At 39.5% G+C, this 18,784-nt stretch overlaps 1 protein-coding gene across 2 annotated transcripts in view; it reads right to left on the bottom strand.

Annotated features, from left to right (window-relative positions):
* Positions 1 to 18,784, bottom strand: part of PTPRN2 (protein tyrosine phosphatase receptor type N2) — a 686,806-nt gene that overhangs the window by 634,129 nt on the left and 33,893 nt on the right. For both annotated transcript variants that reach the window (XM_067470369.1, XM_060782574.2), the window contains exon 2: positions 4,619 to 4,669. In XM_067470369.1, coding sequence (XP_067326470.1) covers positions 4,619 to 4,669 — 51 coding nt within the window. The remainder of the gene's footprint in view (positions 1 to 4,618; positions 4,670 to 18,784) is intronic.

The following is an 18,784-nucleotide window of genomic DNA, read 5'->3' as shown; positions in this document are numbered from 1 at the left end:
AAACAGAATACTTGACTATAGCACAATAGAGCAGAATTCTTGGATAGCCAAGGAAAATTGAAGGAGGTAACTGAAATTTATACTCCATAACACATATGTTAAGTTATATATGTTAAGAGATAATAACAATAATAATAATAATAATAATAATAATAATAATAATAACCCTTGTGTCACAAATACCATCTGCTACGACTAAGAACTGGTGGAATCAAATGCCAGAAAAAGTTACAGAAAATTAACAGTCAAACTCCTTTGGGACTTCCGAATTCAGACAGACAGAGTTTTGGAGTACAATACTCCTGACCTCACGATCGTGTTAAAAAAACAAAGTATAGATTGTTGACGTTACGACAGCAGGATTGACGAGAAGCAACTGGAAAAGCAGACACAATATGAGGATTTAAAGATCGAATTGCAAAGACTCTGGCACAAGCCAGTAAAGATGGTCTCAGTGGTGATCGGCACACTGGGTGCAGTGCCTAAAGAACTTGGCCTGCACTTAAAAACAATCGGTGCTAACAAAATTACCATCTGCCAGCTGCAGAAGGCCACCTTACTGGGATCTGCATGCATTATTTATATATTTATTATTCAAACTTTATTCGCCAATACATCATATAGTCCTAGACACTTGGGAAGTGTCTGACGTGTGATCCAATACAACAGCCAGCAGAGTGATCTTGTCTACTCTGGACTCATCTTGTTGTGTTTCAAAAAATAATAATAATTTTTGTACCCCACCTCTATCTCCCCGAAGGCTTACATGGGGCCAAGCCAGATCATCACCGTTAAAAAGTAACACATTAAAATGCAAACAACAATATAAAACAAAATATAATAACAACATTATAACAATATATAAAAATATAAACAGGCATCAAAACCAACAACCAATAACAACCTCTGAGGATGCAGAGACCTCACTACCTCCGAGGATGCCTGCCATAGAGGCAGGTGAAATGTCAGGAGAGAATGCTTCTAGAACATGGCCATACATCCTGAAAAACCTACAACAACACAGCCATGAAAACCTTGACAATTCAACCAATAACAAATTCAATTTATCATACAGGTGGGCAGACTGGTGCAATAATAATCTAAAGGATAGGCTAGTAAGTAAAGTGCATATGTCATATAGAAGCAATAAGAATTAGAGAAATAGTAAAGTGCAATGTCACGATTTTGGGTCCTATCTGGGCTCAACTATCTATGAAATTGTCTACTCATATATATTTATATATTTACAACACATATTTATAAAATTAGGCTCATTTAATTCATTTTCACAAGCATTCAACCTAAAAAAATATGGTACCAACTGAAAATTTAAAAATTATTAATTCACAACCCCACATAGAACATGTTAAAACAATGCAAAAATAAATAATAAATAATAAAAATTTATTTATATACAGCTCTGTCTCCCTGAGGGGACTCAGAGTGGTTTCCAAGTAACATCACCAAAGCATACAGAGTAAACAACATAAACATAAACTTAACAACAACATAAGCATAACAGTTATCACAATGACACATATATATTAGAAATAACCCTGCATAATATCTAACTAAGGCAAATCAGGCATCTCCAGGAACAAGTGCAGTTGGCATATTGGTTCTAGTTATGCATAAGCAATCCACTGGAAAAACTTGGGTCTCCAGATTCAGGATGGAGTCCAGAAATATGCTTGAAGTGTGAACCTGTATATTCAGAAGTAGTGTTACCCCATATAACACGGGCTAAATCCTTATTGTCTGATCTGCCTTTTAACTGATCAGTTGCACTTCTGTCTCATTTAGATTAAACATCAATTTGTCCAACTCAAGGAGATCTCATTTAGCAAATCCTCTGGCCATCAAGAAGAACAAATAAACAATATACTGTTGTTTAACTAACTCTGAATTGGATTTCGGCAAAGTGATAAAATGGTTTATGAAGGAAAATTAACACTGCCTGGCTGCTATCAAAAGCCACTGGTCAAATGTAAATAAGATTACAATAGCCAGACAAAGCCTTTGTGTCAAAGATATCAACGCTCCTAACAAAATATATATTGTCTCACCAAGAAAGGGTCTTTGTATGGTTTACGTAAGTCTAGTTTAATGTTTCACAGGCAGGGAGGGACATGTCATGGACATTACATTTATTTTGCATTAATATGCAAAGGTTATTTTTCGAATAACTTGAAAGTAATCATTCTGATGGCTTCTTTGATAAAACCAGAAATAAACCTCACCAGGCCAGAAAGTATGAATAAGACAGACAGTGGAGTTAGTGAGGAAGACGGACACACCTCAGTTGTTTTGTCAGCAAAATGCTATCAGAAACAGAATGCTCATTACAGAAGTGAACTCATGAGGAATTTGAAAACATACCAAGAAAAAGACTCAAAGCATTATAGCAAGCCCAGGCAATTTAAATGCCAAGAATTGTTCTGGAATGAAAATACTTCTGTTTGTGATAAGAATGGAGCCTGGGTCAGTCGGAAGCAGCCAAGCATTTTAAGCAACTGAGAATAAGAACATGCAAACATGGTGTATGATTCATTCCCTGAACACCACAAATCCCCAGACCTGTCCTTTGTTGCAACTTTGAAATATCTGTCTCCTCTTTATTTAGAATAGGGCTGGGCAAAGTATCACCAATGCAGTGCTCGAGATCCCAAAGTGTAGCCCTAAATACTATGGGATTTCCTACCCACCACCAATCCCCTCAAATGCAGAAAACTGCTAACTTTTGTTCCTGTTCCGTCTTCCAGGAGCCTGGTTTGCATTGTCCCTTCGTTGCATAAAATAGCATCCCTTTGCATTTTCCCCCAGGGTTGCTACAGTCCCAGCAGCACCCTGAAAGTTAAACTTTAACAGAGGCTGGAAGCCAGCCTGCAAGCCTTTTGCAGCTATTGGCTTTTAAAAGTATCCTTTTGGTTTAGAGACCGCCCTTTTTCCTGGGGATAAGATCTCCATTTTTGAAAAAGCTCTCCTGCTTTCTTTACTATAGAAAAAGCCTCAGATGTGCTGGTGGCCAAGCTAGGCAGCTCGGACAAGCCATTGTGAGTACGATTGAGATTGAGGGTTGAGATTACCCTCTCGCCTTTGAAACTGGCATTGAGCTCAGATAGAGAAAGACCTGCTCTTTCTAAAGGACAGTAGCTCAGCGCTGGAGCAGGGAATATCTCAGGATTTCCTTGCCATTGGGAGAGGCTCCATTACTTCATCTCCAAAACTAATCTTGAGCTTAGATAGGGGAAGACCTGCTCTTTCTGAAAGATAACAGCTCAGGGTTAGGGCAAAAGATCCCAGGATTTTTCTACCGTTGGGGAAAAGTTAACTCGGTAACTGAAAGAAAAAAGGAAAGAAAGAACATCTATATGGTTTCCCAAACTGACTGTTTGTGTTTGTAATTTCATCAAGCTGTGCCAAGTCTGTTAAGGACTTTGAAAAGTAAATGTCCTGTTGATGTTCAATTCTGGACTGGCCTCAGTTGCTGAGAATCAGGAGCTTCTAAAAAAAGGCACCCGCGGTTCGCCCAGAAAAAGAGAGAAACACATCTTAGTTTTAACTTCATAGTGTCTGGGTGTGACGGCACAGTTCCCACAACCCCCCCCCCCCTTCCCATATTCCTTAAAACCTGTAATGGCTTTGAGTCAGGGAGGGGACAGGAATGGGAGCAAAAAAAAAACCCTGAAAAAATGTTATTTCTTTTTTGCTCATTCTGAAGGATTGGTCAGTGGTGCATTCTGCCAAAATGCCAGCCCCTGGGTCTGCTCTTGGATATATCTATCTGAACACTCAGAAATCGCATGAAGTTCAGGGGCAATAACTGCAATAATCATTCTTAAGTAGAAGTACAGTCTCATCCAATACAGGTAAGGTCAAAAACAGTGGTTCCCAACTTTTTTTTTGGTGATGCCCCACTAAGCATCTCTAAAATCCTGGTGCCGCCCCCTCCCTTCCATGACAGGGATTCTGGCCATGAAAGCTGTTGACAATACATAATAACCTTTTTTATTGTTAAACCTTCCAGATGTTTCAAAATTATATCTCCCATAATTCCTGGATGGATCACAGGAAGTACTGTGTTAGGCAGGGTTTTAAGTTCTATATCATACTATATTAGACTTCCACTCCACTACAAATAACTGATTTGCAAGCTACCTGTGATTAAAAGTTATGAGAACAATTCCAGACTTGAGCATCTGATGTCTAGGAAGCAATTTTATGATTTATTTTTTATCAGAATCAGATAAGGAGACATGTGGAGTCAGAAGCAAAGATGACACTGTCATTTGATTGACCTGAGCTACCCCTTGCCTCGTTTCTCCAGTTGTTAGAGTGAGATTATAATAGCATTTATGTGGCAAGATTGTTGCCAAGATACATAAGCAGCGTGTTTATGAAGAAGTAGAATGAATTATGTCCTCCTCCTGCTTTTCAGCTGAGAAGTAGAACAATCTACTAGCTAATCATTGCTAGAGCATACAAGGCATGAAGTGCCTGCTTGATGAATGATTTACTTGCTGAAACACTGAAGTGATTTCCAGCTAGCCACATGCATGAAGGTATACAGGATACAATAAACTCCTCTGCTAAATGCACCATTTATTCAGACACTTACCATTTATGCAGATTTCAAAAGATTTACAGAAGTCATCCTCAAAGAGACAGCCTGGAATGCAATCAAAATACAAAATTAGGATGGTTTCAAATGGTTGCAATTTGAATACAGTTCAACATCTCAGTCTATAAAATCTCAACTCTTAGACAGACAAATGTTCAACACTAGAATTCTAAAAAGGAAGCAATAAAGAAGCAGAGGAGATGAAAAAAATACAAAGGAGGTGGACAAAAAATACATCAAAGATACAGAATGGAGGACAACCGGCTCGAAAGCAGGATGTGTGAAAAAGGTCTTGGAGTTCTCGTGGACAACAAGTTAAACATGAACCAACAATGTCATGCAACGGCAAAAAAAGCCAATGGAATTTTGGCCTGCATAAATAGGAGTATAGTGTCTAGATCCAGGGAATTCATGTTACCCCTCTATTCTGCCTTGGCCAGACCACACCTGGAATACTGTGTCCAATTCAAGAGAGATATTGACAAGCTTGAATGTGTCCAGGGGAGGGTGACTAAAATTATCAAGGGTCCGGAGAACAAGCCCTATGAAGAGCAGCTTAAAGAGCTGGGCATGTTTAGCCTGAAGAAGAGAAGGCTGAGAGGAGACATGATGGCCATGTATAAATATATGAGGGGAAGTCATAGGGTGGAGGGAGCAAGCTTGTTTTCTGCTGCCCTGGACACTAGGACACAGAACAATGGCTTCAAACTACAGGAAAGGAGATTCCACCTGAACATGTGGAAGAACTTCCTAACTGTAAGAGTTGTTCAGCAGTGGAACTCTCTGCCCCGGAGTGTGGTGGAGGCTCCTTCTTTGGAGGCTTTTAAGCAGAGGCTGGATGCCATCTGTCAGGGGTGCTTTGAATGTGATTTTCCTACTTCTTGGCACAATGAGGTTGGACTGGAGGGCCCACGAGGTCTCTTCCAACTGTAGGATTCTAGGAGTTCATTTCCTAAAACTGAGCCTTTGTGCAAGACTTCTTGTTTCTGTGTGGGAGCTCCAATCCAGAGTGTGTTATGTGGCACTCTTGACAAAAATGGATCCAAATACAGACCAGTAATTTTTCATTTACAATTTTAAATGACTTTACATCCCACCTTAAAGAATGGGAAATCTTCCAAAGAAAAGGGAGAAGAAGGATGAAGTACTCTCAATTTTATCAGACAAGGCCATTATGTATTTGATTTTGACAATTATTATCCCTTGTCACTTAAAAATTGTAAGTGAAGCGCACCTCATTACCTCAGCTGTCACAGTGAGATGGAAATTCATACACTTGCTAAGGCAGTTTAGAGCAAATTACAAGGATGGAAATGACAACAACAAGAAACTCACAAACATAAAGACATATTTGGCTATAGTGTAACATTTGGCATAGAAAGCAAAATGTTATATTTTCAATCTTATGATCTAAAAACTTGTTTCTCCATTCAGTATGTCCAGGATTGATGTATTTCTCTTTCCTTCTACATATTATTTTTCCTTGATCCTTATCCATATCTGTCAACACTATCTTTATAAACATTATTGAACCCAAGCATGTAGTCTTGTCTTTGCTTTAATTGCATTCTCTCCTCCTTCTTTGTACCCAGCATTCAATCAGCTTACCAGATGTGCAATTTCTCTCAGTTCAAAACCGAAAGACGGGAAAACATGTGGCATTCCTCTTCCCTTACCCCAACTAAAAACTTGGTTCATGATCTGAACATCCACCACTTGATCACTGTAATTCTCTTCTGTCCTCCTTTTCTGCCCAAATGACTGCTCCCAAAAATCTGCTTCTCCCATTGTAAAGACTGTATGATGATCTTTTTCAGTTCGTTTCATGAGGATAACGCAATGGGTTAAACCAGTGGTTCACAATCTTCCTAATGCCATGACCCCTTAATAGAGTTCCTCATGTTGCAATGACCCCCAACCATAACATTATTTTTGTTGCTACTTCAGAACTGTAATTTTGTTACTGTTATGAATTGTAATGTAAATATCTGATATGCAGGATGTATTTTCATTCACTGGACTAAATCTGGCACAAATACCTGATATGCCCGAATTTGAATACTGGTCGGGCTGGGAAGGGGGGGGGGGCGATCTTGTAATTTGGGAGTTGTTGCTGCTGGGATTTATAGTTAATCTACAATCAAAGAGCATTCTGAACTCTACCAACAATGGAATTAAACCAAACATGGCACACAGAACTCCCTTGACCAACAGAAAATATTGGAAGGCTTTGGTGGGCATTGACCTTGAGTTTTGGAGTTGTAGTTCACCTACATCCGGAGAACTCTATGCACTCAAACAATGATGGATCTGGACCAAACTTGGCACGAATGCTCAACCCCCGTGACCAACAGAAGATACTGTTTTCTGATGGTCCTTGGCGACCCCTCTGTCATCCCCTCATGACCCCCCCCAGGGGCCCCGATCCCCAGGTTGAGAAACTTGGGTTAAATCCTTGTGCTGGCAGGACTTGCTGACAGATAGCTCAGTGGTTCGAATCTGTGGAGAGCAGGTTGAGCTCCCTCTGTCAGCTCCAGCTCCCCATGTCAAAACATGAGAGAATCCTCCCACAAGGATGGTAAAACATCAAAAACATCCAGGCATTCCCTAGAAAATGTCCTTGCAGATGGCCAATTCCCTCACACCAAAAGCAACTTGCTTGACTCAAGTTTCTCAAGTTGCTCCTGACACGAAAAAAAAGTTTGTTTCATTAACTTCTGATGTTAACTTTCTCTTTTAGCCAAAGTTATTTTTATTATACACCCACTCTTCACCACCACTTCTCCCTCATACTATCCTCAAATGGTCAAATATTCTCCTTTTGCTTCCATCAAATCTGTTCTTAACTCACCCCACCCCAATTCCATGTGACTCTTAATTTATCCTCTTAATCCTTCTTCTCCACAAGTGTAACTTAAACTTAAGGCTTAGATTATAAGCACATTCAAATAGCTCTTGCCTCCATTCCTTCCCCCATATCCTTGTCTCACCCACACATTCTGTTGTTTACTCCATTGTTTATCATGGACAGTAAACTACTAATGGAGAAAAATCCCTTAGTTTGAGGACCCCTGGTATAGACTTATATGATCCAGTTCACAGCAGATAATGTGGATTAACTGCTTTGATAAACCTGGTTATATGGCAGTGTAGAAAGGGCCATAATCTCACTGACTTTGCTTGTTCCTTTTAACCCTTGAAGAGCTAGTATTTTTGACATTATTGTGTTCATAGAAAACATATATAATCCATGGAATGGTAGGAAACCATTGATACATTCGCATTTCCATTCATAAACAGTGTCTTTTTTCAGTCACCGTTGCTGAAATATTTCTTTAATTGAGGATAATGTTCCCCTTGAGCTATACAGATGTATGCTGTGGCTTAGAGCAGGGGTTCCCAACCTTTTTTTGACCAGGGACCTCTTGAACAGGGTCCACACTCCAACATTAGTACCAAAAGGGTTATGAATCAGTTTTTGGTCAACTTTAGATTCAGTTTGATTATTTGGAGTGCTGATTCAGAAAAGTGCATTGGATAGACTACATCAGCTCTAGTTTCTGATACAGAACATATGCCATCCAGTAATCACCATCTGCTCACCCATAGAAAACCATATTTAATAATTTAGAGCTGATGTGATAGAAGTAATCTTTTGTGGGTACTCAGCCTCTCCCCTCCCGACATCCCCGTTGCCTCAGCACCATAAGAGGATTTCACAAGACCAGTTACTCTCGTTGCCATGTGATTTTGAAGCAACTGTGTAGTAATGATGAGGCTGTGGACCATATTTTCATTCTTACAAACTATGGTGGTCCACAGACCACAGGCTGGGAACCACTGTTTAGAATTTTTAGTTTTAGGACTCCCAACAATGGCTTATGAATAACATCCTGGAACATCTCTGTCATTGCTGGTGTTCCATATTTGGGTCAGTCTGCATTTGGAACCTTCTCCCAACTTGTTCATTCTGCAAAAAACACTAGGGCAGTGGTTCTCAACCTGGGGTCCCCAGATGTTTTTGGCCTACAACTCCCAGAAACCCCATCCAGTTTACCAGCTGTTAGGATTTCTGGGAGTTGAAGGCCAAAAATATCTGGGGACCCCAAGTTGAGAACCACTGCACCAGGAGGAACAATTTGAATCAGAGCCATAGAGGGAATTTTGGCCCCTAGATCCTTTATTCATGTTGTTGTTTATTCGTTCAGTCTTTGTGACCTCATGGACCAGCCCATGCCAGAGCTCCCTGTCAGCCATCCCCACCTCCAGCTCCTTCAGAGTCAAGCCAGTCACTTCAAGAATACCATCCATCCATCTTGCCCTTGGTCGGCCCCTCTTCCTTTTTCCTTCCATTTTCCCCAGCATCACTGTCTTCTCCAAGCTTTCCTGTCTTCTCATTATGTGGCCAAAATACTTCATCTTTGCCTCTAATATCCTTCCCTCCAATGAGCAGTCGGGCTTTATTTCCTTAAGTATGGACTGGTTGGATCTTCTCACGGCCCAAGGCACTCTCAGAATTCATACTCCGGTTTAAGGACTTTCTGCTAATCCTATTTTACCAAGAACAGAAAACATACAGGTATAAACTCCTATGGCTTGCAACCTGGGGTTTAGCTTTCCTTTTTTCCATTTTGAAATTAGCAGTTGTGAATATTTTAGAAAAAGTCAAGCAATCCGATTTCAATACTGTGCACTTCCACTTCATTTTTGTCAACTGACAAATTTCTTCTGAGAACCTTTCTCTCTCAAGGCCATCAAAACTGTTATCTATCTTTTTAGTAAGTGCAGAACTGAAATAGCTTTGTGATCCTCACCCTTATTGATGTATGAAGAGCTAGTTGCTAGTTCTAGATTTACACTTTTGAAATTATCCTTAGATATTAAAGGAAAAAGTTATACTTGTACCGTTCTCTATTTACATAGTGTATACACTACAGCTTCAGCTCATGGCACTGACTCGTATATCTTCTTCTATTGCCAAATACAGGAAATCACTCAGTGAAGTTGAGTAATTTAAAGGTCCCAAGGTTTTAGTACATTAAATTACGTGATTCCCAGTATTACATTTGAACATACTTTGACTTGAGAGTAGGTTGCTACTTCCAAATGAGGGAAAGATTACTGTTAAATACTCCTTTTCCAGACCCCAACATATGTTCTGTGGGGAATTTATCACAGCATGATGACACCATTGTACAAAACATGCCTTCTTTCAGTGTAACACAGCCAGAAAGAGGAAAATACTAGGAAGAACTGGAGGCGTATTGGAGAAGGAAGATGCTAGTGCCAAAGGTAATATTGTTGTCCTCAACATTATTAGGAAAGAGAACAATTGCTTCTTCAATTACTAGAAAACCTTGGATATGCATTCTTTCTTCCTCTTGCTCTGCTGTACCTCCATACTCTACAAATCACTCCCACTCTGAGTAATATAACTACATTGCCAAAAACACTGTTTATACTCTGATCTCTCCCTTTTTGGACTAAATAGACAAGACAAGAAGAATAGCAGTGGCTGGTAAAAGATAAAAGTCCAGTCGTGTCCGACTCTGGGGGTTGGTGCTCATCTCCATTTCTAAACTGAAGAGCCAGCATTGTCCATAGACACCTCCAAGGTCATGTGGCCAGCAAAACTGCATGGAGCACCATTACTTTCCTGCTGGAGCAATACCTATTGATCTACTCACATTTGCATGGTTTCAAAATGCTAGGTTGGCAGAAGCTGGGGCTAACCACAGGAAGTCACGCTGCTCCCCAGATTCAAACCTGTGACCTTTCTGTCAATGTCTGGTGCACGCAGCTATTTCTAGAAGGAAAAATGGGGGGGGGGGATTCCTTCTGCAATTTGGGAGTTGATTATGAATCTGAATCCATAATTATAACTGGCTCGGTTTCCATGCTATGAGGCATAGCACGAAGGATATGTTAGAATGATTCCAAGATTCAATTGCCCCAAACCAATTTTTCCTCTGAGTGCTTTAATAATTTGTTGACCAACATCATTAGATGAAAGATCATCTAGGAATATTGTGCTGGTACAGCTGTACCAGGAGCTCCAACTTTATTTGCTTTGTATTAAATGTTTGCTTGCAGTCCTAGGTTTCAGGGACTCTGCAGATAGGTGGCTTCCTTTGGTTGCAATCGTAGGGCAAGTCACCTGTCCATCATTGTTAAGTTTTGGTTCCGCCCCTTGCTCAGGGCAATTGGGAAGGGAGCCATTTTTTAGTCAGTCTCAGCAAGGAAAGCTAATGTACAAGACATGTGCAAGCTTCCCCTGTACAAAAGCTTCCGGGGGGAAACAGTCTTAAGAGCATCAAGACTTTCTGGGGGGAAACAGTCTTAAGAGTCTCCAAAGATTTCCAGGAAAACAGCCCTAAAGACCAAAGAACTCCAGCTGGAGAATATCTAAGGCTTTACTGGTAGGTCCACTTGGTGCTTCGAGGCGTAGTTCGACCCGGTAGCGGAGCCCACATCAGTAAGGGTTAGATTACAGTCAGCCTGGTAGAAGTTAAAAAGAGTACTTTCCTTTAAAGTAAAGAAGAAGTTATTGAAGACAGCTGCCTGTCCTTCGTGGGCAAGTTTAGGAAGCCACTAGTTGCATAAAGCCTGGAAGCGTTTGTTTATCTTTATTGAAGACAAGAGAAGTTTCTGTTTGATTCTTCATTAATAAAAGACTTTGTTATACTTCACAAGCCATCTAAAGATCATTTGTGGTGGAAAACCTCTGAGAACTTCTCCTTGGGCCCCCTGGCTTCCCGCTGGGCAAAAGTTGCACATCCTGTTCTAAAGGAAATTCTTTACAGGCCCAGCACGTGACAGAACAAATATGGTTGAGAAAAACAAAAGTGTAAATTAGTGGGTAATGGAACAGAAAGAGTAGATGGACAAGCATGGAGACAGAAAAAGCACTTTAGCTCCTTGAGAGTGAGGATGGGACCAGAGGAAAGGAATGCAATATGAGTACCAAGGGAACTAAGTAAATAACAGAGATAGAAGAATAGGGTGGGTTTTAGGGGGCTGCGGGCCCATGGAGACTGGTAACTTTCACTAGTCAGATTCAACTTTTGTAACAATTCCAGGTATTATTATTTTTAATCTTCACACATTTAGTCTAAAACATTCTAAAACTTTGTTTGATTACTAATTTCACTTGGTACATCCTCCTCATGGGATGCTACGGTTCATAATTAAAGATCTGAAAAAGGTGTTTAACTCCTGTATATATAAACATAGCAAGAGAATTAAAACACTTGCATGATATAAAACATGTCCACGCCTTTTGCTGAATAAATGATAAAGCATGCATTAAAAAACAGTGTTCTCTAATTTCCAATGGAAGTGAATAGGACCAAACATTTCTAGTTAGAATTCCATTTGGAAAGACATGACTTTTTAGATCATAACCTTTTGGAAAACCACAATCTCCAAAGTCTTTTTGGAAGCGCGACCCTTTTGGATATTGATTGACATTCACATTTTTTGGAATGATCATAACCTTTTGTAAAGTATGATCTTCCTGAGGAGAGCTAAAAGCTCGTGTGAGTGAATTCTCTCTTTAGTGGTAAATATCCATTAGTATTCATGCAAGGCAAATTAGGCTTCTCAGCTGTTAGACTGATATACCTGGTTAGGAACAAAGATATGCCAATGCACAAAATATATAGCAGATTTTCAGAAGTTGCTCAAAAACATCTATTCTCCCATAAAATATATTGTTTCTTTATCATGCTCTCAAGAGACCAAAAATAGATGGTCTTTGTTAAAAGTAATATGATATATTTACAAACTTCATGTATTCAGCAGACAGGTACATGTCTTGTTAATCCAGTTACAGATAGGTTTAAAGTAGTTTCTCTGTACAGATAACACAGGGCATCTTTCTTATAATCTCAACAGTCCAGAGTCTAAAGCATCTCTGAGAGTCTAAAATGGAGTCTCAGATCAGAATAGTCGCAGATCTGGTCACATGGTCTGTAGTCCCTCCCACAACATAGAGTTAAGGAAAACTGCATACCAATACACACATATACAATATAGTAAGCAATCTGAATTATATACATAACAAATAACTTATAACAAATAGGACGCTTGCAGAAATTTGCTATTTCCAACAATGCCAAGTTAACAATACTATTCATGTACTAAATCCAAGAGATTTAGGCATATAAATTTGTAAAACAGACACAGATAAAATTATGAATACCATGAATTTTCCCAATTTGTGTGTATCTTGCTGCTTTGGCCATTGTTTGAGGAACAGCGCTGCAATTCCATGTACTTTACAGTTGTACTCATTTTGTTACTGTTTTATTATTTTCTTACAAGTGTACCTCACCTTTTTGCCCTTCTTGAACTCAAGATTACAAAGGTTTCCTTAGATATGTTTCATGCAGGCACTGATTATTTTGAGAAATTCTTTTTTTTTTACCTGTTGGCAGTGAAATTCTGAGGCTTGTAGTACAAACAAAGAATTTTCCCCAAACTCTGGACACTTACTAAATCCAACCAAGGTTAGACAAAGGTGGTCACATATGTTCAGGCCATACTTTAGGAAACATTATATAATAATACTGTATGTTGTTCTACTGTGACCTTAGAATAGGGTTAGATGTTTTCCATAATATAAACAAACCAGGTTCTTGTGGGGTTTTTTGGGCTATAGGGCCATGTTCTAGAGGCATTTCTCCTGACGTTTCGCCTGCATCTATGGCAAGCATCCTCAGAGGTAGCAAGCATCCTCACTACCTCTGAGGATGCTTGCCATAGATGCAGGCGAAACGTCAGGAGAAATGCTTCTAGAACATGGTCCCATAGTCCGAAAAAACCCACAAGAACCTAGTGATTCCGGCCATGAAAGTCTTCGACAATACATATAAACAAATTGTTGGAACAATACAGAGTAAACATAATGTAGTATGTCTCAACACCAATGTACTCAAGGCAACTGAGGAAAGATATATTATAAGGATAGCGTTTAATTTGACAGATAAGAAGATCATTCCCTAGTTCTGTAGCCTCACTAAAACCCTGCACTAGACTCATGTTCAAAATGTAATATTCATGTACCTTAAAAAGTCTGCAGCAGAAAGATTGCATCTTATTTCCAATCTGCACTGAGATGATGGGGCTGGATTACACATTCGGTTGTGCACCTTCAAACAGGTAAACACGATTTAACTGGGTTTGGGATTTGTAATGCAATCAATAAGGGAAATGGTGACTCAGATGGCCTTAAGTGAAGCAGGCAATCTCGCTGGGAAGGAAACAGAGGTGTGTGGCTTGCAGAGCATTGTTCCATGTTTCATCCAATATGCCAAACAGATGTAGAATTTCTTCAAATTCAAGAATAACATGAGTCAGTGAACGCAAGATTTCAACTCTGTGCTTAAACCATGAGTGGGAATAAGTAAACATTTGTTTTCTACCAACACTATCAAAGTCTAGGACAAGCATGGGCAAACTTCTCCTCCGGGGAACAATAGAATGAGGAATTACAATCGTAAAGGGTCTAGATTCTAGTCTACTTGTAATTGTCTAATAGACTCACCTTAAGTCCTCTAAAAATTGAGTAAATAAATAAAATAAATAATTGCATTTAATTATGCATTTATTAAAGGTTTTGAAATAGGTGTTGATCACTCATTTCAGTCCAAGAAACAAAAGGTGCTTCAACACTGTAGAATTAATGTAGCTTGACACCACTTGGGCTGCCATGGCTGAATGCTATGCAATCTGGGGAGTTATAGTTTGACAAAACTTTTCGCTTTCTCTGCAAGGAATGATGCTGCCCCAGCAAAGGGGCCCTTGGCACTGAGCCATGGTAGTTAAAGTGGTGTCCAACTGAATTAATTCTACAATGTGGATGCATCATGTTTCAAAAAGTTTATGCCATAATTAATAATGAATGTCTTCAGTTCTAATATGCACATTTTCCCCCATATAAAATGAGGCGTATCATAGAATTGGGTGGTTTCTCTCTCTCTCTCTCTCATATATATATATATATATATATCTGAAAATATGTATGCATATATGGATGTGTGTTTGTTCCATCAAGGCTCTTACATAGCTTGATGACTCTGGACAAAGCTTGGCACACATATTCTTCATTATATTGGATGGGTTTCAGCTACAAACACCCACCCCTTTGGGGGCTAAGACCCTCAAAACAAGTAATTTATGTGTATATGCATGCAGGACTTAGAGGCAACCACAAGAGGGCAGCATATAGATAGGCTGCCTAAGGAGAGATGACAAAGACGGCTACAGCGCCAGCAGAGTGAACCTATGCTAAGAAGCTAAGTCCTGAAACTTTTATAAAACCACTAGCATTTTCAAATGGGGCCTTTCATAAAATTGTAAAGCTAACATTAGCAGGTATATCAGGCATGGGTCAGCTTGGGCCCTCCAGGTGTTTTGGACTTCAACCTCCACCTTTCCTGACAGCCTACCAGCTGTTAGGAATGGTGGGAGTTAAAGTCCAAAACACAGTCCAAAAGACAGTTGGAAAATAAATGAATGAAATGAAAATAGCCACCATAGAAAGGCAAGAAAATACCAGAGTTTTCATACACTATAACAAAAATGTGTGATTGTATTCACCAAGAGCTGCATTGTTGGCAATCCAGGCTTTTATAAGGTCCTTCAGAAAAGACTGCAATGAAGAATAATCGTTCTTAAGTGTTCCCTATACATAGTCTTAGTCCTCCACATTCCAGAGTCTAATCAAACCACTGCAAGAACTGTCAGTAAAATGGGCATCTCCTGTCAGTTAGGCTTACATAAATTATCCATGCATTTTGTAAAGAATTTTGTTTTGTCTTCCTGAATCTGTTTCCAATCCGCTTCAACAAATATCTTGAATGGGTTGTTGTAGGTTTTTCCGGGCTATATGGCCATGTTCTGGAGGCAATTTTTCTCCTGACGTTTCGCCTGCATCTATGGCAAGCATGCTCAATGGCTTCTCTGTGTAGTCTGACATGGTGGTTGTGAGAGTGGTTCAAGCCATTGAAATCCACAAGCATGTGGACAATTTCAATAGAAAGGAGGAAACCATGAAGATGAACAAAATCTGGCTACCAGTATTAAAAAACTCAAAAATTACAACAGCAAAACAACAGAGGGGAAACAAACAGGCACATAAAATCACTCTCAACAAGAGGTTTCCCCCAGGCGCTTCCAGGCAATTGAATGCAAATCAAGGTGATCAGATGAAACATTACCCTGGTCATTCCACAGATATATAAACCCATTTTTCCTACTTCTAACAGACCTCACTACCTCTGAGGATGCTTGCCATAGATGCAGGCGAAACGTCAGGAGAAAGATTGCCTCCAGAACATGGCCATATAGCCCGGAAAAACCTACAACAACCCAGTGATCCTGGCCATGAAAACCTTCGACAATAAATATCCTGAATTTTAGTATTATAAGAATGAAATAGCAAAAATGTTTTTAAAACCATCAACATTTTGCAAGATGTTATCATGCACCCTGTCCTACTAATTGATGGCATATATATTCTTATAAGCTGGAAAGTATTGTTTTCTATATACCTCACTGAATGGAATTCTGAAGTGTAGAAGTAAATCTCAGTGAATAAGGTGGGATTAATTTCTGAGTACAATTGCAAAGAACCCAGCTGTATGTTGCTTTTCTCTACCTTTCTAAGATGAGGTAGGCAGGATTCTAAATATGGATACCGCACACATTTACATAATGATATTTATACTTGCTGTTTTTCACTCCTTGGGGGAAAAATATCTGAAATGAACTCAATTTGTGCCTATGTTCCTGCTAAACTAGTCTGTGTAGGAAGACTATTTGAACATGTGTTTTTCTCTCTGTCCTTGAGTTGTCAAATATAGATGAAAACCCAGTCTCTTTCCAGCTACATCTGATTCAATTCTAGGGACCTCATCAGATGGTCTTCGGGCTCCGTTTCCATGTGTTTAGGAAATGGAGTCCCACGAAGGTCATCACATGACATAAGGGTACTTCTGGTGGGACTCTGTTTCCTAAGCACAAAGAAACAGAGCCTGAAGACCATATTCAGGAGTCAGGTGTTACCAGACTCCAAGCAGTAGAATGTGGGAGAAGGCAGGGGAAAGATAGGGAAATGTGCAGTAAGCATGTAAGTTAGCTGGCCATCCCAGAAGATGGGGAAAGTTGGGAGGGAATGGGGTAAGACCAGAGGCGGCCCTAGGTAATTTTCAATGGTAAGCAAACAGTTCCCCCCCCCCCCCAACCAATCACTGATATATATTTTCTGTTTGTCATGGGAGTTCTGTGTGTCATATTTGGTTCAATTCCATCATTGGTGGAGTTCAGAATGCTCTTTGATTGTAGGTGAACTATACATCCCAGTAACGACAACTTGCATATGTCAAGGTCTATTTTCCCCCAAGAGCGCCTCAAGAGTGCCCCTGGGCAAAAATCAACTATACTGCAAATGCTTACTTTGCGTAATGGGTTGAGTCGCCCCTGGGTAAGACAGTTCTCTCTCCTTTCTCTTGTTTTCCACCACCCATTTGATGAAGTCCTAGGTCTCCTTTCCATTAGGGCTGGGCGGTTTCGTTTCGTAATTTCGTAATTTGTTAAAAATTCGTTATTTTTTTTGATAACGAAGTGATAACGAACCATTCAGGAGCAACTAAAAACGAAGTGAATTTTTAAATTCGTTTCGTAATTGTTTCGAATTTGTTTTGTATTCGTTTTGTTATCATTTTGAAATCGTTTCGTTATTATTTCCGCATGTCTGGGGCAAGTTTTATAGTTGTTGTTTGTTTAATCAGTGAAAAAAATTATAAATATCGCACCAACAATCAACAACAGAGGGAGAGGGAAGCTTCAGAAGTTCCCCCTGTCCCATTTGGAGGTTTTTTAGCATATTGCGCGGTCGCGTCCGCCATTAACGAATCGATTCGTAATTGTTTTGTAATTGTTTCGTAATTGTTTCGTAATTTACGAAATTTCGTAAATATCGAACTTTTTAAAAGAAAAATTTCAGAATTCTTTTAAAAATCGAAACTCAAAAACCCCCCAAAAAAACGAATCGATTTTAGAAACAAATTTTTCTGTGGTTGCCCAGCCCTACTTTCCATCTAATTCCAATAAAGCACTTGCTAAATCAGCGAAAGACAGTTGGAAAATCTAATTGGGCAAAGTGAAGCATAATCCAAAGATGCTCAGTCAAAAGGCAGTTCAGAGACTAAAGATACATATTTTCCTCGGTAGTGTTATACACTGTCCTAAAATCTCATGTTTGTAACTTCGGTGAACTCTTGGACTCAGCATTGAGTCAGGATTCTCAATTTTCAGCAGTTACTATAAGTGTATTTGAATAATTAAAGCTGCTGTACCACTATGCCCATTCACGCCTGGCCTTACTGACACATCCTGATTATATCCCTTTTGGGTGTCTGAAATTTAGTTTACATGGACCTGCGTTTTGATATTGTTCAGAAACTGAAGTGAGTCCAAAATATTGTGTCCAGACTAATGAGGCACAATTCAAAATACTCTTTATGGCCTAAATAACTTGGGGCTGGACTATCCGAAAGACTGCTATCTTCCAATAAGGGCATCAATGGAAGGTTTTATCTTGATCTCACCATAACTACGAACATCTTTGGTGGGAACCCTGGAAAGAGCTGCTGGGAACTCTAAAATGGTATAGTCCCATTATTTTGAAAGTTCAGGAAAATGCCCATCTGTATAATTGAAACCCATATATGACATTGATAATTAGGATGAGTTCTCCACTGACTAAGATTCATCCAGAGGTTTGGGTCACAAATTTCAAATGCAAACTATGAAATATTTTCTTACATGCACATGGAGATCACATGGAACGATCTCATTCTTTTCACTGCAGATAGCTGACTATAGTACACACAGCTGTTCCTATGTCAAAAGCAATAGGGTAGCTAATCAATCATCCATGTGACAAAGTTCTGTCCAGCAAAGGTGACTTGTGTACAAATGATGCAGAAAGTACTACATTATACAGGCAGTCCCTGAGTTACAAACATTCTACTTTAACTCATAGTTAAGAATGAGGACGAGACAACAGGAAATGAGAAGAAGTCTATCCCGGAAGGGAAATTCACTCCTGGAAGAGTTACTATGGGGAAAAGATGTCTCCACTGAAGCTTTATCGCC

This window comes from Anolis sagrei, chromosome 6 (genome assembly GCF_037176765.1).
Source record: "Anolis sagrei isolate rAnoSag1 chromosome 6, rAnoSag1.mat, whole genome shotgun sequence".
Lineage (NCBI taxonomy): Eukaryota > Metazoa > Chordata > Lepidosauria > Squamata > Dactyloidae > Anolis > Anolis sagrei.
Note: the sequence above shows the minus strand (reverse complement) of the source record. Positions and strands in the feature narration are given on the sequence as shown.